This window comes from Cyprinus carpio, chromosome B20, assembly GCF_018340385.1.
Source record: "Cyprinus carpio isolate SPL01 chromosome B20, ASM1834038v1, whole genome shotgun sequence".
NCBI classification, from domain to species: Eukaryota; Metazoa; Chordata; class Actinopteri; order Cypriniformes; family Cyprinidae; genus Cyprinus; species Cyprinus carpio.
In genome coordinates this window covers 6,932,214-6,954,500 of record NC_056616.1, presented here as the reverse complement: position 1 = coordinate 6,954,500, position 22,287 = coordinate 6,932,214, and the positions used below count along the sequence as shown (strand labels likewise).

The 22,287-nt window shown below is 36.8% G+C and overlaps 3 protein-coding genes across 11 annotated transcripts in view; 2 read left to right on the top strand and 1 right to left on the bottom strand.

The window, feature by feature from the left end:
- The window catches only part of LOC109113829 (disks large-associated protein 2-like), a 116,355-nt gene extending 107,071 nt beyond the window's left edge, over nt 1–9,284 (top strand). For all 7 annotated transcript variants that reach the window (XM_042747167.1, XM_042747171.1, XM_042747166.1 and 4 more), the window contains one exon: nt 1,478–9,284. In XM_042747167.1, coding sequence (XP_042603101.1) covers nt 1,478–1,693 — 216 coding nt within the window. In that variant the 3' untranslated portion in view covers nt 1,694–9,284. The remainder of the gene's footprint in view (nt 1–1,477) is intronic.
- LOC122141105 (potassium voltage-gated channel subfamily S member 3-like) lies at nt 8,874–10,474 on the bottom strand. Its single transcript, XM_042747173.1, has 2 exons — nt 10,177–10,474; nt 8,874–10,062 (listed from the first exon to the last, which is right to left on the bottom strand). Exons 1-2 carry the CDS (start codon nt 10,325–10,327, stop codon nt 9,518–9,520), a joined length of 696 nt encoding a protein of 231 aa, XP_042603107.1. The 5' UTR covers nt 10,328–10,474; the 3' UTR covers nt 8,874–9,517.
- A 4,260-nt stretch (nt 10,475–14,734) lies between these two features.
- On the top strand, nt 14,735–22,252 carry LOC109045068. 3 transcript variants are annotated; one of them, XM_042747095.1, is made up of 22 exons: nt 14,735–14,920; nt 14,996–15,048; nt 15,127–15,219; nt 15,302–15,426; nt 15,579–15,719; nt 15,926–15,979; nt 16,626–16,793; nt 16,870–16,966; nt 17,044–17,261; nt 17,335–17,485; nt 17,573–17,670; nt 17,749–17,781; nt 17,867–17,984; nt 18,278–18,479; nt 18,702–18,817; nt 18,893–19,062; nt 19,131–19,231; nt 20,791–20,921; nt 21,170–21,359; nt 21,435–21,597; nt 21,699–21,810; nt 21,879–22,252. In XM_042747095.1, the coding sequence occupies exons 1-22, from the start codon at nt 14,880–14,882 to the stop codon at nt 21,947–21,949; spliced, it is 2,646 nt and encodes an 881-aa protein (XP_042603029.1). In that variant the 5' UTR covers nt 14,735–14,879; the 3' UTR covers nt 21,950–22,252. The 3 variants fall into 3 exon arrangements, with proteins under 3 accessions (XP_042603029.1, XP_042603027.1, XP_042603028.1); XM_042747093.1 differs by having other exon boundaries at nt 14,736–14,920; nt 17,573–17,781; XM_042747094.1 differs by having other exon boundaries at nt 14,737–14,920; nt 17,573–17,781; nt 19,140–19,231.
- The last annotated feature ends 35 nt before the right edge of the window (nt 22,253–22,287 follow it).

Here is a 22,287-nt window from a genome sequence, read left to right as displayed (position 1 = left end):
CAGACTGTGTGTGTGTGTGTGTGTGTGTGTGTGTGTGTGTGTGTGTGTGTGTGTGTGTGTGTGTGTGAACAGTACTATGTTCAGATAAAGGATCACAGACAACAGAACAACTGAGAGTTGAATGTTATTGACGAAAGTTGTTGGAGATTAAGGATGTCTATGAATTACATGTATGTAATTAATATAATGTTAAAAATTCAGTATTCACGGCTGAATAGCTGATGTGCATGAGCATAAGCAAAGCACTCTGTGTGAGTGTACGCTGGCAAGGATGCACAAGCTCCTCGAGCGAATAGCCTTTTCTCACAGACATCACTGGAATGTTTGTAGTTCGGTCACATATGTCAAAAGCAAGTAAAACTATATTCGTTTTAGAATACAAGTTGTAGAGAGTTTCAGACGAAAAAAAAAAGTAAATTAAGTTTCAGAAAATGTGTTCATCTCTGTTACAATGTTTATGTATACGTTATGAATGTATTCATTTCTCAAAATCAAAAAAACAGTGAATTATTACGGAAACCTGGAATGATTACATTAACACAAAAATCCTTTATGTCACAATATAATCCTTTTAATCACAACCAGTTCTGACTCAGTGACCCATTTAAACCATACTAATTCAAAGATTTTTTAGTCTTGAACTTTCTTCTTGTGTCCTTTTCTTTATTTGGAATCCAGAATGGCAGCACAGCTGAAAGATTTGTTTGAGCTTTTTGAATTTCACATTTCCTTCAGCCTGAGGCTTATTCATTTCACTTTTGTTGTGAAAGGGCTTTTATATTTGCCCAAAAATAGAACTTTTATCAAAAAACGCAATATTGTAACGCATTACTTTAAAAAATAACTTTCCCCAACACTGGTAGTATATGTGAACCTGGACCACAAAACCAGTCACGAAGGTCAATTTTTCGAAATTGAAATTTATACATTATCTGAAAGCTGAATAAATAAGCTTTGCATTGATGCATGGTTTGTTAGGACAATATTTGGCCGAGGTACAACCATCTATGAAAATCTGGAATCTGAGGCTGCAAAAAAAAATATATTGAGGAAATCTAATGAAGTTCTTAGCAATGCATATTACTAATCAAAAATTACGTTTTTAAATATATGTACAGAAGGAAATTTACAAAATATCTTGATGGAACATGATCTTTGCTTAATATCCTAATGATTTTTGGCATAAAAGAAAAATCAATAATTTTGACCCATACAATGTATTTTTGGCTATTACTATAAATATGCCCCAGCGACTTATGGGCCAGGGTCACATATATATTTACATAGCAAAAAAATGTGAAAATCACTAAAAAAAAAAAAAAAAAAAATTTTTTTTTAATTATATATATATATATATATATATATTTTTTTTTTTTTTTTTTTTTTATATAATTATTTGCACTAAATTGATGTGTTGCATTGACACACATTCTAAAAAACCAAGGAAATGATCATGAACTCTACTTCTTTATCTCAGGAAAGAAAATGGCCGCCTCCTGTTACAAAGAGGCCTCCTAAAGGTCGTGGAGCTGTCATGCGTGAGCGATCCCTGGATCTGCAGGACCGACAGAGGCAAGAGGCCCGCCGCAGGCTCCTGGCTGCAAAACGGGCTGCTTCTTTCCGTCAGAGCTCAGCTACAGAGCGGGCCGACAGCATAGAGATCTACATCCCTGAAGCCCAAACCCGTTTATGAAACACATATATACTATGCCTCACCAGTGCGCTTCACCAACAGGGTACACCCATTCTGCTCCATGTCACCACTGCACTCACATCTGTTACAAGTATTCTTCCTCTGCTCATCATCTACTCTGAGCTGAGAATAGTGGTGAGTTTATATATGCCTCAAACAGAGCTCAATGCAAAGAGGTCTTGGCAGTCTATGCACTCCAAGACCTGCAGCTATTGCAACCCAGTTTGTATATCAGTTTTAGTACATTCAGAGGCCAAAACTAAGGCTTTGTTCACACTGCACACAAATCCGATTTGGTTTTCACATCCCATTTTTAGGACACAGTTAGGAGGCAGTTGCAATAGTAGTGATATAAGCATCAGCATGATGCAAAGAGGACAGTTATCATGACATCTTGCCACGGTGCTGAACTCATGAGATGTGTGAGAGCGATTAGCTCATATTAGCAATTCTTATTAACATTCACGCATAAGCTGTGTCTGAAATCACTTACTCACTATTAATGACATGAATGTTATGGAGCCCTAGGGACATGCTGATGGAAATTATAATTCAATGCTTTTTTGTTCTCTCGCCAAAACTTCTTGCAAACTTTACGCTCCCAACTTTGCATTTTATCACAACACTGTTGTGTGCTTTTTTTTTGCATGCGCAAAACGTTTGCATTTCCCTGAGGAGCTTTGAATTCTCTCTAAAAATGTTTTGTTTTCTCACAGAACTTTTGCGTTCCCTTTAGAAACTTTGCGTTCTCTCAAAAAATGTTTGTTTCTCTAAAAAGCATTTTTGTGTGTGTGTGCAAAACATTTGTTTCTCACTAAACTTTTGCTTTCCCTTAAGAAATGTTGCTTTTTTTCACTAAACGTTGCATTGTCTTACAAAACCTTTGCGTTCCCCTGAGAAACTTTGCATTTATTTTTTAAACGTGGACATTATGATTTCTTGCGAAACATTTGTGTTTCTCACAAAATGTTTGCGTTTCCCTAAGAAATGTTGGTTTCTGTCACTAAACGTTTGTATTCCCTTACAAAACATTCATAAAGCGTTTGCACAAAAAATTAGCATTCTCTCAAAGTTTTGCGAAAAAAATTCACATTGTGTTTTTCTCACAGAATGTTTGCGCTCCCCCAAATTTTGTTGCTTTCTCTCACTACATTTTTGCTTTCTTGCACAAAACTTTTTCATTCTCCTGAGAATTTTATTTTTTCCCATTCACTCGGAAAACATTTGTGTCTGGGGGGAATGCAATACTTTATTTTGCTTAGAAATATAATTTGTATTTCCATGTCCCCTTTGGGGCTCCGGTGAATGTCATATAATTTATTATAAAAGTAAAAGAAAAAGAGACATACAATTTGCGATACTTCTGGAATGACAAAAAACTACTTTCTTTAATCTTTAATGTAATCTATCTGTTCAGACACATTCTAAAAGATTTTCAACTGACTACATAGGGATGTACTTTGGAAACATCGGATTGCAAAAAAAATTAATAAATCAAAATTTTGCTGCCTGTCTGAACAAAGCCAAAGTCTAGCCCTCAGCATAGGCACAGTTAACACTCCTTTCAGAAAATGTATTCTATAGCATTGGCACAAAACTAATGTCACAACGTAGTCACTTCATCCACACAGAAAAATAAAACGACTCTAAACTTGACTTAGTATGGAGTTTAGATTTAAATAAGGGAATTTAAGATTGCAAAGTCTTTACTGCTTAAAAGGTTGTGCAAAGCAGTTCTACTTCTTAAATGATCCACATTTGTATTTCCAACGGAAATGTTGATCTTGATCCTCATGATGTTGTCGCAGTTGGGGATTCGCATGAAGGTTTTGCTTCTAGACTTCAATTTAGTTTTAGCTTCAGGGTTTACAGAGATTAAATCTAGTTCTGGACTTAAATGCACTGTCAAAGAGAAGTCCTTTTATTTAACTGCTAAGGTTTAAAGTTCATTCAGCCCAAAAAGGCCTCGATATCATTCAGTCATAGCTTGACTTTCATTGACTGACCGCCGGTTTTACACAAAAACATTTACAGAGAAGTATTTATAACACCAATCTTCCTCAGTGTTCACCACTCAAGGTAGTCTGTGACATATAAAGGTGCAAAAGAAACTTTAATAATATTACTGTAAATGGTGCTGCTTTTTACTCTAAAATGTAGAAGCCCCCTCCTCTCCTTTCTGCACAGCACTATAAACCACCTGTGGACTTTTTAAAGGGAGGTTTAACACGGTGTCTCAACGCATCTCAGATTATCATATTTACGGTCACTGGTTTGTTGAAAAAAAATTCATGTATTTTAGGTTAGACAGTTATGATTTTTGTATATCACAGTTTTTCGGTCCAGCATTTGCACAACATTGTGCCCATCTGCCACTTTTGAGAACAGAAACATGGGTGTGCAATAGGGGTCTCTATGATGAATTCTTGAATTCAAATACCATATTTTCAGTTGGGTGGCAACAACTCAGTTTTTTATTTTGAATTTGGCTTTAAGTTCTTTATTACCTTTATTGTGGACTAAATAATAACCAACAGCAGCATTAGATTCAGCACCTTATATTTGTAAATACAGCAGCTATTTAACAGCAGTTATTATTTATTTTTACTGGCACAATGATGAATTTTAACTGTCCACAACTGTGATTCCGGGATTTTTCCCCTGGTTCCAGGCCTAACTATCCAGAGATGGCGGTACTGTCTATCCTCTTAGCATAACTGCTGCTTAAATTCATAAGGCGTTAGAAAGCAGCATATAAATCCCTGGCTTTTTTGCTATTTCCTTTACCTGGCAGCCTTACAGCATCTTACGCAAAAAGCATTGTGAATGTACTGCCCTGCTCTTGCAAAAAAACAAAAAAATAAAAAAATATTAAAAATTAAATAAAAAGGAAAAAATAAAACAAAAACAAAAAAATGAAGAAGAATCAGAAGAAGAGAAGGAATTGTCAATAAATGTTTCAGCTTGTTTTAGAAGTACAATCAGTCTCATTGTACAGGAAAAAAAGTCAATTGGGTAATGATTAGTTTTAATACCACAGTTAAAGCAAGGGATAGTTCAACCTAAAATGATTTACTATCATCTTGATCTCCATTGGTATAATCCTCATATTGAGCACAAAAGGAGCTCTTTAGTGAATATCCAGGCAGCTTATTTCTACACAGTGGAAAAAGATGATGCCAAAATTACTGGCAAGATTTTAAAAAATACATAAATAAATCAGATGGTAGGACTAGAGCTTGAAAGGTTGGGTCTCCACACCTCACTGCAAGGACAAAAGCAGCCAGGACATTCTGCAAAACATCTTATTATGAGTAACTGCTTACATTTTAGGGTGAACTATCCCTTGGAGAAGTGAGATAGGTTGAGTGTGTAATACTGTGCTTTTACACACTGTAGTGGCTCAGTATTGCTGTCTCAGTTCTTCTTTCAATGTATTGTAAGCACTGCATATACAAAGAAATTATAAATGCTTTACAATTAGTCCAAATAGTTTGAGAGAGAGTTATTTAAACTCATATAAAAGGTGGATACAGAATATTATTTTTTATTTTTTTTTTGCTTGAGGTTCTTCTTCACAGCTGTTGCGTTTCCTTTCATGGCAACTGTAAGTCAGTGGGAAGGCATTGACATGCTACCAACTGCTGCTAAATATGTACACTGAGGTACAGTTATCATCTTGCACATTTTATAAGGATGTATAACAGCTAAAATATGATAGCCCACAACACAGATGTCTTTTTCCATGATTTGCATATTTTAGTCCAACTTAAGAGTACTTTACAACTAGGTCCTTTTTCAGAGAAACTTCCAGCCCTGTTTTAAAAGATATGGTCATAAAATAATGTGTTCAGGCAGTGCTGAAAAGGTGTGGCTAGATGTATCGCTGCTTGTGTAAATGTAAATAGTTGTAGAGTGCCATCAACTGACACATGCCATGTGTCTTTTTTTTTTTTTTAAGTAGAGATCTAGATATTGGTGATTATAAAAGGTGGAAACATCCATAGGTGCCTTATAATCAGTGTTGGAGACTTAAAATGATTTGCATGAGATACGACTTATGCAGAGGAAATGTCAAAGACTGGCGAAACCCTGCAGTATTATTTCTCGTCATGCATTTCTGATCATCTGATCATGTAGGGGCTCAAAAAATGTTTAAACAGATGCATGATTGGTGGGAACATTGATATTTTGATGAAATGTATTTTGATTAGAACGTCATCTCTTGGATTATCTTGTGCAAATTTGGGTTCTGTACTTCATCAGGACTGTGTGATAGTGATGTGTTCAGTATAAATATTGACAGCTATTAGGGGTATTAATATAGTGTTTTATCAATATGGAAGTCTAAAGGTGCGGTCACATTAAAATTGGAAAAACGTGCCTACTTACATTTTTCCAAAACTCCAAAAATGTTGGGGCGCAGTAATGGGGGGAAGGGCCCTGATTTCCGATTTCTATCGAGGGAGGCCTGAGTCAATATTGCAGTTTCCAGTTGATTACGGTGCAGACTAACGATTAATAAAGACTTATTTGTGTGTGGTTTCTTGTGCAATAGTACTATGTTACGACCTCAGAACACTTTTACCATAGTACATGGTTTGTAAACAAACACATTTCATAACCAGCTCCTTATGTATGGCTTTTCTTAGGTAATGAATTTGCTCGGTAGCGCACCCGGTATAACATAAACTTAAAGTTACCATAAATTACCATAAAGTTCATAAGAACGAGTCCTTTAAAAGACAAGTCTCAAGAGAATAATTGAACAAAAATGGCATGGATGCTTCAGTGTTTTTATCTCATGTTTGCGTTTGTTAACACTATTGGTTGGGTTTAGTGTAGTAACGTCTTACTAATGACAGAGCATTAACCTTTTAGTGCCATTCAACAGATATTTAATTTCAGAACTGCTGTGATACAAAATACTGTGTGTTATTAATTCATAACTATTTTGGATAAAACTAAATGCACTATTACCGCCACTCACTAGTCGTCACTTTGAAGTTACAGTGAAACAAGGGAGAAGCAACATGATATCATTTTGCAGAAATGTCACCACAGGAACGGTTTTCCAATAAGCCTGGGTTGATTAAAAACGTGTTTTTTTCTGATTTATTATTTATTATTAACTATATGTGACATTATATCCTGTTGCCCATATTCATTGCACCATCTGAAATTTGGTTAGTGTGACCGCACCTTAAGACTGAGGAAAGTGTTAAATGCAGGTAACTTCAGTTTTGATTTATATCTGTCCTCTGTTAAGACGGACACATGAGGGCTTCACATTGTTCATCTCTACGAAACAATACACAATATCAGACTAAATGCCAGTGTCCAGCTCTCGCGTGCTTACACACTCTACCAGACTTGCCAGAATGTGCAATAGTGTATAAATACATGGCAGGCACATGGTGTCATTACCTCTTAGTGTGTGGTATTAATGGCAGGACACTACACTAGTGCTAGTAAAGTCTCTCTACTAGCACTGAGTCTCTCTGCAATCAGTTCAAGGCAAACAGAGCGATTTGTCATGCCTTTCAACTATGCAGCAGCTCTAGTCTGACTTTGAGTTTCAGAAGAGACGCTTATTCACAGAAACTATATGTTTACCCATTTTTGTGAATAGATTTTATTGAGGAATAGCAAAATATGCCATGCAACCCTGTTGAAAAGATGATTTAGAGCTGGTATGATGCTGGTCTAGCTGGTGGACCAGCATAGCTTTGCTGTTCACCAGCAAGAAATACTACATAGGTTGGCCTACAAAGGCAAAACGCATAAACAACCTTTTATTTCCAAAACTGATTTAGACCTGGACTTTTAGACTCTGATCTGTACATTTGGCTCAACTATCGTCAGATTCAAATAAAAAATTATTTATTTAAAATTGCTGTAGTAACTGCATTTGCAGCTATATAGCAATTCTGCTGGTTAAGCTAGTTAAAAAGGACACTTCACACATGCTGGTGACCAGCAATGCTGCTTTCTTCAACATGGTTGCAGTTTATTTATTCATTGCATTTCCAGAGGATATTTCTTGACTATAAAAAACATTTTATAAAGTTGTGGCCAGTGTGTGCACGGATATACAGTAAAGCCGCATTGCAAACGCATTACATCATAACAAAAAAAAAAAAAACTGCGCTGCCACTTTCAGTTTACTGACGTACTGCAGGGAAGCCCTTTAATAGGTTATGTTAGTTTCTGATTCTCCTCTTTGAGGGTCAGCTCCTCCATAATGCAAAGACAGCTATTGTTCTATGAACAATGCTGTTATTTCTTTTACTGAAAATGTGAAAATGTAAACAACTGTTTAAAATACATTGAGACAATTGAGAGGTTAAAACTGGTGCTTTTGTCATAGAGGTGTGCTGGATTCATATAGGCATGGATTGGTTTTACCAGGACAATCAACATGCATATACTCACACTCATACAGAAACAATATGTTCAGTAGAGTATAGGCCTCACTGCCTGCCCTCCAAATGGCATGATAATCTTTTTAAGATATATATAATTGCTTATAATTACAAAATGAAAGATTATACCCTTTATCAGTTGTTCTCTACCCCAAGAGAAGTCAGTTATCCACCTATTCAAGGCTTCTCTGCAAAGAAATCAGAGTATTATAGGCAGTTGAATCAGTGTTCAGCTGTAGAAATTAAGTACAGATGTTTCGCTGCCTGTTCAGCAATAACCTGAAGGGTTTCATTGATCATGGAACAGACACAATTTGACATCCTTTCTTTGGCAGGCTATGTGAAAATAATGATTCTTTAGGATGTTGAGGTCTGTCTGTGGTGCTCCGTTGACTTTTCAGAGCGTGAGGTGGGATTCAAGGCAGTTTTGCTGTGTATTCACAGTTTTTGGTCTCAAAGGTCAACCATAATCCCAGTATGAAAATATTTTGGTCTTAGTTTCTCATGACTAATTTGTCAAGGGGAGGGATTTTCTCTTTTTTGTCTTGTTTTCCAGCACATCTGATGTAATGTGGTTTGAACAAGTGAGACCTCTCATAAATGGGCTATTAACAGTGAGTTTTTGAGAATGGTTTGGCTTCAAACTTGTTTTGAATCATTAAATATATCAATAATAAGGATGAATCTAATGCCAAATATACATTGTTTATTTAGAAAAAAATACATATACTGATAAATGAATATATGCTTAATTCTATTTATTTATTTTTTGCTCTAACCCATGTTTATTTGAAACTTGTCAAGATTATTTTATAGAGCTATGACAGCATGCAGGATCGTAAAAGAAAACAAAAAATGAATGTATGATTTGATGTTTCATTGCTGTTAGTTGTTTTGGCATTTTACAAATAGTTTGGTATTTGTACAATTAATTTGCTTTTTTATTTAGAATTCATCGAGTCATATTCCCATATCTAAATATGAAATGTTGGGTTTTTTTGCAGATGAGGATTTTATGAAGGGGTTGGTCCTTCTCTGCTTTAGTTTTGCTTCAGTATTTTGCCTCATTTCAGATTTGATCAATCTGCCTCTTTGAAGAACTGAATATTAAGTATGATCATTTGTTGTACATAGAACTACTATTAAACTTTTTTGAAGAAAAGAAAGAATTTTGTGGTGCTCGTTTTCATTTGTCATGTTCATTTGTTGAGTTGTTTAGAAATGAAGTATTTGACACAAAGATGTTGGATGGCTTTATTTCTTTTTTTTTATAAATGTCAAGATTGTCAAAAAGTTTAGATTGCAAAAGCAAACCAACATTTTAAACCACAAGGAAACTGTTGACATTTTACTATGTTTTAGCTTCTGAAAGGCGACTCTTAGGTGTATTTTTATCAAATTACTTTGAAAAGTTGTTCATGATGATTGTGATGGGTAAAGAAACCACAAGCAACCCAAAGGGAATGCAAAGTGTAGCTACAATCCTCCCAGCTGCTGTCTGTGGATATAAATCCCCATAGCCCACCATAGTCATTGAAATAATAGCCCACCACCAACAAACTGGAATAGAAGAGAGTTTGGACAAAGCGTCTTCCTTTTCAGTGTAGTAGATAAAAGTCGAGAAGAATGATATTCCAACAGTGATGAAAAGAACGAGCAGACCCACCTCGCATTGGCATTTCTTTAGAGTTTCTCCAAAAGCTCTTACTCCTTCTGAATGTCGAGCAAGCTTCAGGACCCTGAAGGCCCTCATTAACCGGAGAACCTGAACCACCTTCCCCACCATAACCAGATGTTGGTTTTCCTCCCCATCATCTTCATCCACACTTTCAAAGGCCAGCGTCACATAGAAATGCAAGATAGAAGCCATGTCAATCATGTTCAGACGGTTTCCCAGAAACCTCCATGGCTGAGAAGCTGCTATGACTCTTAGGACAAACTCCACTGAGAAGAAAAATAATACAAATGAGCTCCAGAGAGTCCAGGACAGAATGTTCACTATCGGCTGCATGGCCACAATATAGGTTAAAATGTCCAGGACGGAAACCACAGCTACACCTTTGGAACACTTGGAGTGATTGGGATCTTCAAGAGTTTGCCACATGAACTTGCGCACATCTGAACACCACATGCCCTCAAACCTCCTCAGGTCACTGCCCACAACCAAGATCTTTCCAGACAACGCTGCATTACTAGACTGGCCAGACATATTCTGCTCCCACTCATCTTTGCACTCAAGGAACAATTCGAGACAGCAGGCTTCCAGATCCAGTTCACCAATGCCCCAGTATTCGATCTCCTGAGGACCAAATTTTTACACAGAAATTGAGGGTGAAAATAGGTTTATGGGCCGAGATGTGTATGTGTATAAAATCTAGTCTTAAAAAAAAAAATACAAACTACATAAACTACCAGTCAAAAGTTTTTGAACAGTGAGATTTTACATTTTTTAAATGTTTAAATATTTTTTGTTATTTAAAATAACTGTTTTCTATTTGAATGTATTTTAAAATGTAATTTATTCCTGTGATCAAAGCTAAACTTATAATATTCTGATTTGCTGTTCAAGAAACTTTTTTTTATTCAGTTGAGTAAATTTTTTCAGGATTCTTTGATGATTAGAAAGATCCAAAGATCAGCATTTACATGAAATAAAAAGCTTTTGTAACATTATACACTCTACCATTCAAAGCTGGAGTCGATATTAAATAGTAAACATATTTCAAAATTTTACTGTTTTGCTATGGCACAATAAAGACAATAGTGTCAATTTACTGTTAAAAATAAAATTATTTCAGTTGAAATTACCTGTGTTGTTCTCTTTTTATATTGGCCCATTTTACCTGAATGTTGAGCCGTAGCTCAAGAATGTACCTGCTGATACTCTAAAGGCCCGTTCACACCAAGAACGATAACTATAAAGATAACTATAAAGATAACGATATTAGCGTCCACACCAGCGAACGATATCTCCTGTTTATTCTAAGCGCACGCTCGTCTGCCGCTTTAAATTCTCAAACGCGTTACAGCAGGATGGATTCTGATTGGCTGTCAATTTTTTATCGTTCATCAGCTGGAAAAAAATCGTTTTAAAAGTGATTCCAACCATATCGTTTTTCTTTGTCTTTATCGTGGCAGTTTTGGTGTGGACTCTTCTGTTCTTTAATACTGAAAACGATTTTTAGAACTATATCTTTATCGTTATCTTTATAGTTATCGTCCTTGGTGTACACTGTTTTCACGTGAACGGGCCTTAACTCTCATAATTTGAAAACAGTTATATTTTTTGACATTTAAAAATATATATAAATATTTAAGAGACCCATGCTAATTTATAAAAATATCATTAGATCTCATGCATAGCTTATTTGATGGTATTATAAGTCATTTACCAAAACGTGGCCCATTTTAGCTGACTTCACCCTAGTCTTAATGGGTCGTGTTTCAGTCACTATTTCATATTCATCCCGTTGTCTGACAACAGAAACAGTAAAATATATCAATGAAAACAGTTTTGAGAATTTAGCTATATCAAAATACAGTATGTGGCACTGTCACGACCGAGACTCCCGCAGTTCCTCCCGCTCGACACCAGAGGGAACTCTCGCCCGAGTTTTGAACTACAATCTGGACCACACACACACACACACACACACACACACACACACACCTGGCCCTGATTACTCCTGCATCTGACGCTCATCAGTGGACTATTTAAGCAGCTCCCAGATCCTACCTCATTATTAAGTCTTGCATTGCCCTGGTGTACACTTCTGAGCGGTTTCCTTCCGTGTCTGAGCTCTCTGTGAAGTACGTTGGACTGTTTCTCTCATATTGATTGTCTGCCGATTTCCCCAAACTCTTTGCTCTTGTTTTATTGACTACGATTGTTTGCTGCCTGCCCTGACCCTTGCATGTCCCTGACTATGATTTGGATTGTCTTCTCTGTTGTGTTTGCTGGTGTATGACTTTGCCTGTTTACCACGATTTGAATAAAGATGCAGATGGATCCTCACTCTGCCGATGAGTCGTTATAGGCACCGAGAGGCAAACAAAGGTAATAATAAATAATAAATGTGCATTTTGCATGTTCAGAAGAAGTGACCTGCCCTGTCGTGTGAAAATAAAGTAAATTGTTCAGTGCAAAGAAAGAAAAGTAATAGGAACCTGGTATTTCTATGTTCTTTTTTTTTCATGAGTCTAATAAACATCTATGACCTATGAAACATGTCTACTCTTCATGCTCAATGTTAACTATGATTTCACTAATAATAAACATATATTGCATAAAGCATCCATATTTGTCCATGCCCATGTTGATTAGATTAAAAACTTGAAGGCCCAGTTTCACTGACTAGGCCTTAGTTAAATTAAGATATTTAACTTTTACAAAAATGCCTTAGAAGAAAAAGTTACAGGTATGCATCCTGACACACAACAATGACACTGACATTTTTTAAGATATGTCAGAGCAAGATATTTTCAGTTGAGACAGCTAAAACATGCATTTTAGTCTGAGACTAGCTAAAGCCTTGTCTGTGAAGCCGGGGGGAAAGTATTAATTTAAGGTACATTTAGAACAAATAAAAATGTGCAATTAAGTTGCGATTATTCACAAGTTAACTCATGACAATCATGCGATTAATCACGATTAAATATTTTAATTGATTTACAGCCCTAAGTTAAAATGACTAAAATTAAATGTAGGCTTATGCTGGTAACTCATCAGTAGACTTTTCTCGTCAATATAGGTTATATTTTTTCACACTTTTCTCATTCTCACTAATTCAGGTTTTTTATGAATGAACCTCTGAAGGGAACTGATTCAGAAACTCTTCAGAAAAGTTTCAATCACATTTTCATTTTACCTGATAAAGTATAATTTATTAGCTGAGCTGCTTTGTTTACAGCCAATACCAGGGAAACCACTATATTTCTGAAGTTCCAAAAGCACCTCCTACTGGCAGAGAATGAATGTGCATTTTCAATAATCCAGTCTGCAGTTTTTGTTCAGACCAATTCACCCACATAAATCCGTTTTAAATAATATAATAATTTATACTTCTGATCCATTTTCTTAAAAAATGGTTTAAAGGTTCAATTTTGAGTTTTTCTGTTAAAACTTGTATCTCAACAGGAAATTAATTGCTATTTTGTGGTCTACAACATGAAATAATAAAAGTGTCTGCTAAATGAATAAATGTAAATGTGAATGAAAGAATCCCATTATATATTATGTACATAAAAAAAATGTAGAAACATTGGACACAACAATGTGGAACCATTGTGCAGCAGTAAGCAACACGACAAAAAAGGACCTCAATGTTGATCTAAGTAAACGTGTGCAAATGTATAGTGCCCCATTCCTATATTTGCCTGGGGTCCCCAATTCACTAAATCCGCCCCTGATCAAACACACCTGAAAAAGCTAATCAAGGTTTTCAGGATTACTACCAATTTGCAGGTTTTGTAATTGGAATACATGCTACTTTAAAATATATGTCACATCACAGGACCAGTGAGACAAAGCACATCATACAAATACATATGAATGAGATAGGAATTAGCCACCAATTCACCAAAACTTAAAATAGTTATGAATTGCCTTGAGATTGTGTTGGAAAACCCACACAGATTCTTGAAAATTCAACAGTAAGCTTTTCAAATAAAATAAATGATTATGGATTATGATACAAAATAATTATTTTAATTATATACAACAGCATTTGGACTGATGGCCTCCTTAACTTAAACTACACTGTCACTGCTGTAAACAGATTCTCCCAGACAACCTAGACTGAAACTTAACATCAGAGTGTACATGTTTATAATTGTATTACATTATATTATAGTTTCGGGACACCCCCTTCTAATGAGCAGGTTTGACTACTTTAGTAAATTCCATGAGTAATGATATTCTAGGGAATTGTGTGCTTCTAATTTTATAGCAGCAGTTTGGACAGGACCCTTTTCTATTCTAAAATGTTAATGCCTCTGTGTATGAGGCAAGGTGCAAAAAGAAATGAATGATTGATTCGGTCAGTGTGGAAGAACTTAGATAGATAGATAGATAGATAGATAGATAGATAGATAGATAGATAGATAGATAGAAAGATATATAGATAGATAGATAGATAGATAGATATAAGTTGACACTTGCCTGGACATATTACATTATGGATTTATTGTTCACTCCTTTATTATAATACTTATTTTTGTTTGCACACGAATTGTCTTACTATGCGTCCTAGACGTTTGAGACGTACAAACTTACTACTAAAGAAACCGAGCTCTAAACATTCCGTTATTAAGAAAAAGTCCTTTTAAAACCTTATAGTTACTGAGATAAAGCCAACGTGACATCTAAACCCAGAGTTTCCCATGAGTCATAACTACACTCAGACATCAGAGAGAAAAAAATGGTAAAAGAGAGAAATCTTACCGCGAATATAAAATCAACTGAGGATCACATACCCACGCACGCAGCTTCAAATCATTTGCGCTTTTCCGCACTGACGCAGAAACAGTCACTTTATCAATAAAACATGATCGCTATAGGCACAAAGAGCCAGCGGTTTCCCGTTTACCTTTAAATCCAGGTCCACACCTAGCAGGGCGGAAAGTCAAGACCGCAGGAAGCTGCGCGAGCTGTTTGAGTAACTCACCTGCGCGCAATACTGTGCAATCAGACGAAACGCGCACGAGACACAGTTCATTAATCACCTGCCGCATAGGTCGGTCGCGCGTTTCTGTAGAAAACAATGGTTAACAAAGATTTCATAATGGGATGCTTTGAAATAGGGTATGTTTCAGAATATGGAAATATGAGTGTTTGAATTCATCAGGAGATGTGTTGATTTATTTATGATATTTGCAGGGCTTTATGGCTTATGGTCACTATATTAAGCATTCATGCAGATACCTCTGCAGGTAAGCCATGCTGTGCGTTCCCTATTTTGTGTCAAGTCATGTAATTCATTACTTAACGGACACATTTCTTGATTGCAGATGGAATCCAAGCTGAATGTCTTGGAAATAGAGTACAGTTTATCCTCCCTGGTTCTTTGAGTGCAGGAGGTCGTTTAGAGATTTATGCAGTCAGTAAGTTAATTATCCCTTTGTTCGTGTGCCGATGAGTTTAATACACCCAGGAATCAATTCAGACCTTCTCCGGGTGTTTCAGATGACACACAGACAGTCCTTCTCACACCTCACCTGGCGGCTCAGTGTGGCTATACACAGAAATCTGATCCTTTGGGGAATACCATAGTGTCAGCTTCCCTACAGAGTTGTTATGCAGAGAACCAGGTTTGTGTCTTTATAAATTAACCAGCTCTAGTTCTGGAGCTATAGTTTATGTAAATAATTAAGAAAATATGAAAGTTGAAATGTGTGAGTGGATGTTTAAGAAGGGAATTGTTTTATTTCTAATTGCACCTAACTAATAATTTTTCCAATAGGGTGACCAGGAATTTAGAGTAGCCATGCAGTTTAAACTGTATGAATTCCCCACGCTATCTGAGAAAGTCCATGAAGTGTTCAAGTTCTGCAGTCACACCATGACTTCACGTGAGATTTTGTGTGAGACAAACTTCATGGAGGCAACTTATTTTCTTAAATTTTTTTTTTTTTACTTTTGATAAAAACGTGGACATTTCCGAGGTTATGCATCAATTTTGACCAGTGGCAGCTGGATAGTTTATAGTATCTAATTTGATGATAATCTAAGACTAGTAATCTAATGTGTCAATGGAAGTGCAGTACTTGTGTTATTGCTACCTGCTTGTGCATGCTTATGTTCTGTCAGGTATCCGTAAGAAATGCGTTACCAGAAATCAAGACTGCATCAGTAAAACAACTGGTATGTATAATAATCTTTGTAGTAGTGCTTCAGTAAGTTGCTGGTGTCCCACACATTACATGAATGATGTCTAAAATTGTGTGTTTTTAAGGAGTGTGTGCCGTTACTATTCTAAGCAATCGCACTGGAAGATCTTCACCTGGAAAATAAAAATTTTAAAAATCTCATTAGTTTAATTTAACACTTACAAACAATATAGTATACAGTGTTTGGAAAAGTTAACATTTTTTTTTTAAAAGTGCTTTTGGCAAATGTAAAAAAAAAAAAATAGATAGAGATAATATATTATGTGTGTATGTATGTAACAAAATAAGTTCCTTGTGAAGTATCTACTCCGATGCTATGCAATTCCAAAAGCAGCTAGACTGAAGGGAATTTCCCACAATAGGGAATGGGGTGAGATCCTATTTTTGCCTAGCAACCACTAAAAACTCCATAGCAACCATATTACAATGCACTAAAAAGACCCCTATCACTTTGCAAACCATATAGCAATATCCTGGCAACTACCCTAGCACTGCTTGTGCAAGTACCACTTACACTGTATTTTTTTTTTCTTTTCAAAAAGGGCTTCATTTTCACATTCTTCATAGATAATTTCATGATTTTCTTTGATAATGAATATTCTGTTGTTCCTTTTTAACAGCCTGCAGTTATACCTAACCTGCAACTCTGGAAAATCCTACTGTATACCCCTGAAGAGAAGTCTTTTGATAAAGAGACCCTACAAGCGATGGGCTACAATGTTCAGAGTTCTCCAACACGACTGGTCATGCGAAGCCCATACAACATGGTCGAAACCTTTGTCCAAAATGTATGAATGGTTTCACGTGCCAGCATATATGACGCTTTAATTTCTCTGTAGTTTCTGAAGTATATTTCCTTGCTAGGTTGACAGTGTTGATATGATGGTGTTCAAATCAGTGGTCTTGTTCCGAGATCGCTGGATGATGGCATTAGTCGAGTCAACAGCTGCCTGTCCAATCAGTGAGGTTTCATTACACACTTGTTATTTTGCCATTTTGGTGTTCTACAACTCGTATTGCGCTCTGATGTGACTTCAGGTGGAGCTTCAGTTGTGGGTCAAATGATTTATTGGCAAGTTCCTCTGCACATAACTCCTCTGATGTCCTTGGAAGTGGAAATCCTGGAGGTGCACATGGGCATCAATGGCAGAAGGCTCACACCTGATGAGATGGAAAGCCGTAACTATGCTGTGACCTTCAAAGAATCCCATGTAGTTGTTGAGATTCCTATTGGGGCTTCTGATGGATACTTCAAGGTGAAGTTGTCAACTGTTTTCTGTTTTCCATTTAACTTGAAGGTGATGAATAAGACATTTTTGTTAATTACAGAGTCACGTTCTTGAGGACCAGTGCCATGTCAGTTACACCATTGAACCCATGCTTGAGTTGCTGTGGAAGGAGGGCCAGGATAAGACCACGTATAAGGTCTTGTTCCCCATCACCACTCCTTTGACACCATGGTCACCCCAAGTTAAAGACTGTGAGTGTTGAATTTAAGGGCAGAAAGGCTTATTTTATATATATGTATGTAGAGAGAGAGAGAGATTTTTGTTTTTTATGTGATCAGACACTCAACTCGAGCAGAGGGTATTTGATGTATTGCTGGGTTACCTCCTTCCTGATGTGGAGCTGGTCAATATCACCTTTGGCTCTGAATTGCTCACGGTCTCTGAGATCATTATTAAAGGCATTAACCTGCAAGAGCACAGCTTTCCGAATAACACCAAAGCCTTTGCTCTCCAGGTTCCCTTCTCTGAACCTTATGTGCAAATAAAGGTATGCATTTCAAGTTTGTCTATGCAGCTGTTATCCCAATTCATGTGATTTGCTTTGTCTTAAAATGGTTTCATCTGTAATGCAGACGGTTCGCCCTGATTTAAGAACCTACGTACTTGATTTGGTCTTTGGTTTCGTCATCTTGCCTGAACGCACAGCATTTTCACACTCCGTTGTACTAGAAGCTTCTTTAGCTGACATTGGTAAGACCTTTAGACTGAAAAAGTGGAACAAGGTCCTGCTCCTGGAGATCTCCCTTTGTGCCAGGAGCTCAAGTTTTGATTAGCTTGTGTGATCCAGGTAATATATAAATACAAAATTGTGGTAATAGTGCCTTATTATGGTTTTATCAGCCAATCAGCATTGTCTGGATAATTTTTTTTTGTTACCGTTGTCTGGGGGATGGGGGACAACAGTAAACTATGCAGATCTCTAGGAGCAGAATTGTGCATAACTGGGTTGTGCTGATATTTACCTTTGTGTTCTTTTTCTGCAGTCCTTCCACGTGTAGGGGGAAGTTGCAATGAGGACAGCTTCAACATTTATGTCAAATATGGGAGCACCCCAAGTTCCCAAATAAAGATCCATCTGGGACATTTGAAGCTGAATGATAAGATTTTACAGCAGTATGAGCATCATTCGAATGAAACCCATTTAGAAATCATTGTGCCATTCCTAGCTCCAGTTGTGGCTTTTGAGGTATTCTTCAGATTTTCTGGGTTGCACTAATGATTAGCACAGTTTACCAGTCATAAGTTATGCCCACACATATACAAAGGGGTAGTTCACCCAAAAAGTTAGTTGAATAACTTTAATTTTTTTTCAGTGAAAAACAAAAGTAGAAGTTTTCTAATAATCTCTGTGGACCATTGGCTACCACCTTCTTAGTTCCCCTGACTGTTTTTATACCTTTATTTTTCGTCTGTTCAGTTGGCTGGAATCATTGGAAGAATGGATGTGGAAATTTACGATTCCTTGAATAACTGGAGCTTCAGAGAGTTCTCCCTTTCTTGCCCCTTTTTTATAATATTGTCAGGTTGGTTTGTATTTTACATTGTGATGATGATGTCTTGCTGTTTAACGATTGTGAGTTTCTTTGTTTTTGTGGCAGAGTGTTTTTCTAATGGAACAATAACTGTGGTGCTTCCCAAACTGGAATCAGTCCCACATCTTCTTCCTGGTGAACTCTCTCTAAGAGACCCGTCCTGCAAACCCTCCTACAGTCAAGACTACTACGCTTATTTTCATTTTGGTGTCACCACTTGTGGAACCACGCGAAAGGTACAAGGGTGCTCGCATTAAATATTCACACAACTTTTATTTAATAAGGTGATCCGTTAACTCTTCAGCTTGTTCAGTTTGTTGAGGATACCATGATATATGAGAATGAAGTCACCTGGAAAAGAGATAAACCTTTGACAGAGACCATACTCCCTGAGCAGGAATACAGGTTAGCTGGGTCAGGGATTTGTTTTTGTTTTTTGTTTTCTTTAAACAATGCATGGCTCACAAAACTTTGTCCATTGAAACAAGGATGTAGTGTTTAACCCTTTGCTAAACTGAATAAAACAACTATTAAAAAATAAGATTACGTTTAATAAGTGCACAACAAAATGTCTGATGCCCAGTCCTGTTAAAAATGGCCTGTTAGGTCTGCATTATCAGTAATTCACAGTATTTCAAAGTATTTCATTATTAACGAAGAATTTGAAAATTCACTTAAAGGGGTCATATGATGTTGCTAAAAAGAACATTATTTTGTGTATTTGGTGTAAGGCAATGTGTTTGAGGTTTAAGGTTCAAAAAACACTATGCCCTGCCTTTCTGAAACGTGTTGATTTTTACAAAGCTCATCGTTCTGAAAAGCGAGGTGTGCTCTGATTGGCCAGCTATCCAGTGCATTGTGATTGGCCGAATGCCTCAAGCATGTGATGGAAATGTAACGGCATACTTACCATACTGTGATGAGTGTCCCGGCACGACGAGACAAAACTAATAAAACCCATTACAAATGAAGAATTTGTTGTATCCAGTAGGGACATAATTACTGATTATAACGACTTTTACTGTCTTTTTACGCGTTGTGTATTGCGCTGCGTAAACAAAACCATGTCTGGATTTGTGATCGGGGAAATGACAAAAAACAAGCGCTACTCTACACTGCTCAAAACTCGCGTTTGAATAAGTGGCAAATTCTTTAAATATGAAAATGTACTTACAAGCATTTTCATACTTAAATATGAAAATGTACTTACTTTGCAGACTGTCCTTGCAAAGTTGGAACTGCCCAACTTTATAGAAACAGCCTTTGTGCACAGAAGCATTGTAGGCTACTGGTTCAGGAAATGGTCCTCATCCTAAAATACGCTGCACACATCTGAATATTTGGGTTGAACTGTTCTGGAACAGTGTTGAAATACAACTTAACCACTGATTTCTAGTTGTGTCCTCTTTTGGAAGGCCAAACAAAGTAGTTTTGCGTTCACAATAAAACAAACAGCTTCTGTGTGAAATGGCGTCGGAATAAAACAGACAGAATAAAATTTACAACTTTCTTTGCGTGAACATTTGGGCGGTGTTATATAAATCTTCCCACACAGTGATGTAGAGATTTGGGGGCGTGTCTAAACGAGGCATTTTAGGAGGGCGTGGACAAGTCTTAACTTTTAGAAAGAATATCTCTTTGGATTTGAGACTTTAGTCTTTGCAACTTTACAGATCTTTATGCAACAAAAGCTTGTAACACTCCAAAGAAAAAGGAAAACTTGAAATCATATGACCCCTTTAACATTTAATGGGCATACCAGGTGTTTGGCAGATGTTTGTCCATTTAAAGGGTTAAATTCACTTCAGTTTCCTTTATTGGTGTATCAGTGTAAGCTTAGTAATGACTTTGAGTAATGTCTTCTATATTGTTATCACAATAATTCAAGTTGTAAACATTAAGCAGTTGTATGGTGAAGTACAACAATGACTGAAATGTAAATGAAGTCTACTCATCTCAAACAGGTTCATGGTATCCTGCGTTTATATCGCAAATGCCACCCAAAGCATGATCTTTCATGCGGTTTCACACTTTAAAGAACCGCACACAGATGTTGGGAAGGGTGAACTCACTGTTAGCCTGAGGCTTTCCAAGGGTATGCAAACTACTTCTGCTAATGGTTTCTTTGTCCAGTGTTTTGTTTTTGGATCCCAAAGTAAATTGGATCCATTATAATTACATTGACTTTTAATTACATTGATAAGCCAGGGTTGCAGCAACTTTTTTGTGAAAATTAACTAGATGCTAACTTGATTAAGACACATGTCTGTTAGTCTGAGCAATGCATGGTATAATTTGAGGGGGTTTTGTGTGTGTGTGTGTGTGTTTCTTTTCCCCCTCTAGATATGGTTTACCGGCTCTTCTATCATGATGGCGACTACCCTGTTTTAAAGTTTCTGAAACAGCCTCTATATTTTGAGGTGGGTATGGATCACTCCAAGGACTCCAGGGCAGCAGTAGTCCTGGAAAACTGTTGGGCAACATTATCCAAGGACAAAGAATCCAATCCTAGATGGGATTTAATAGTGGATGGGTATGTTTGAAACATTGTATGCATTTGTGGAACATTTCTACTTGATGCAGGTTCTAATTCTTCATCTCGAACCAGATGTGCCAGTCCTAAAGACCCTGAACATACCATCTTCCATCCTGTAACTGCAGATGACAGAGTGGACATCCCCAATCACTTCAAAAGATTTGAAGTTAAAACATTTGCGTTGAAAGAGGATGATGAGAGTTCTGAAAGTGAGGGTGACATCTTGGCCAGAAGGGTAAGTTGAAAAGTTTCCAGAATTTGTATTGTTAAAAATTATTTTTGTATTGTGGCTTGAACTGATAACCCTTTAACAGTTCATTTACTTTGCAAATGTAGGTTTTTGTCCATTGTGATGTCATTATTTGTCATGTCGAGGACACTGCTGATGGACGTTGCTACAAAAAGTGTCCAGAGGCTCAGAATCTGGATGGGAGCAGTTCGAATAGAGGTAACGATGTCAGTTCAGTCAGGTGAAAGTGCAGTTTCTCATCTGTGAACGTTCTTACTCTTCCACAGTTCGCAGAAGTTCAGGCTTTTCAGAGGAAGCCCTGCAGCATGTGTCTATAGGCCCCATTCTGTTGATATGAACCTGTAAGTTTAAGATTTCCAAATTATCACAGGAAATGTACTTTGAGTAACTCTGAAGGCATCAACACAAGGAAACTTCTGGTTTTGAACACCACTTGGTGCAATATGGAACTCGAATGATGTCATATATCTGATGCAGATGATGATGTGAGCCTGTGGACATTCTGCGTTGAATAACTCCTGCCTTGTGGAATTTTCACGAATAGATGTCTGTAACAGACACTCTACTGTTGCAATTTCTTAATGTAGATGTTGTGATTGTCCACAAGATGGCGTCTCAATTGCAATAAAGCGTTTTAACCCAATCGACTGAGTGGAAATTTAGCGGTTTCAGAAC

Bases quoted from the DNA above. Each gene is read 5' to 3' on its own strand.
- LOC122141105 (XM_042747173.1), bottom strand. From the start codon at position 10,327: ATGTCTGGCCAGTCTAGTAATGCAGCGTTGTCTGGAAAGATCTTGGTT. The intron at 10,063-10,176 runs GTGTAGCTGTGG...TTTTCTTCTCAG, and splicing joins TCACTCCAAGTGTTCCAAAG to TGGAGTTTGTCCTAAGAGTC.
- LOC109045068 (XM_042747093.1), top strand. From the start codon at position 14,880: ATGGTTAACAAAGATTTCATAATGGGATGCTTTGAAATAGG. The intron at 15,720-15,925 runs GCAACTTATTTT...ATGTTCTGTCAG, and splicing joins GTGAGACAAACTTCATGGAG to GTATCCGTAAGAAATGCGTT. The intron at 18,818-18,892 runs GTTGGTTTGTAT...TTTTTGTGGCAG, and splicing joins CTTTTTTATAATATTGTCAG to AGTGTTTTTCTAATGGAACA.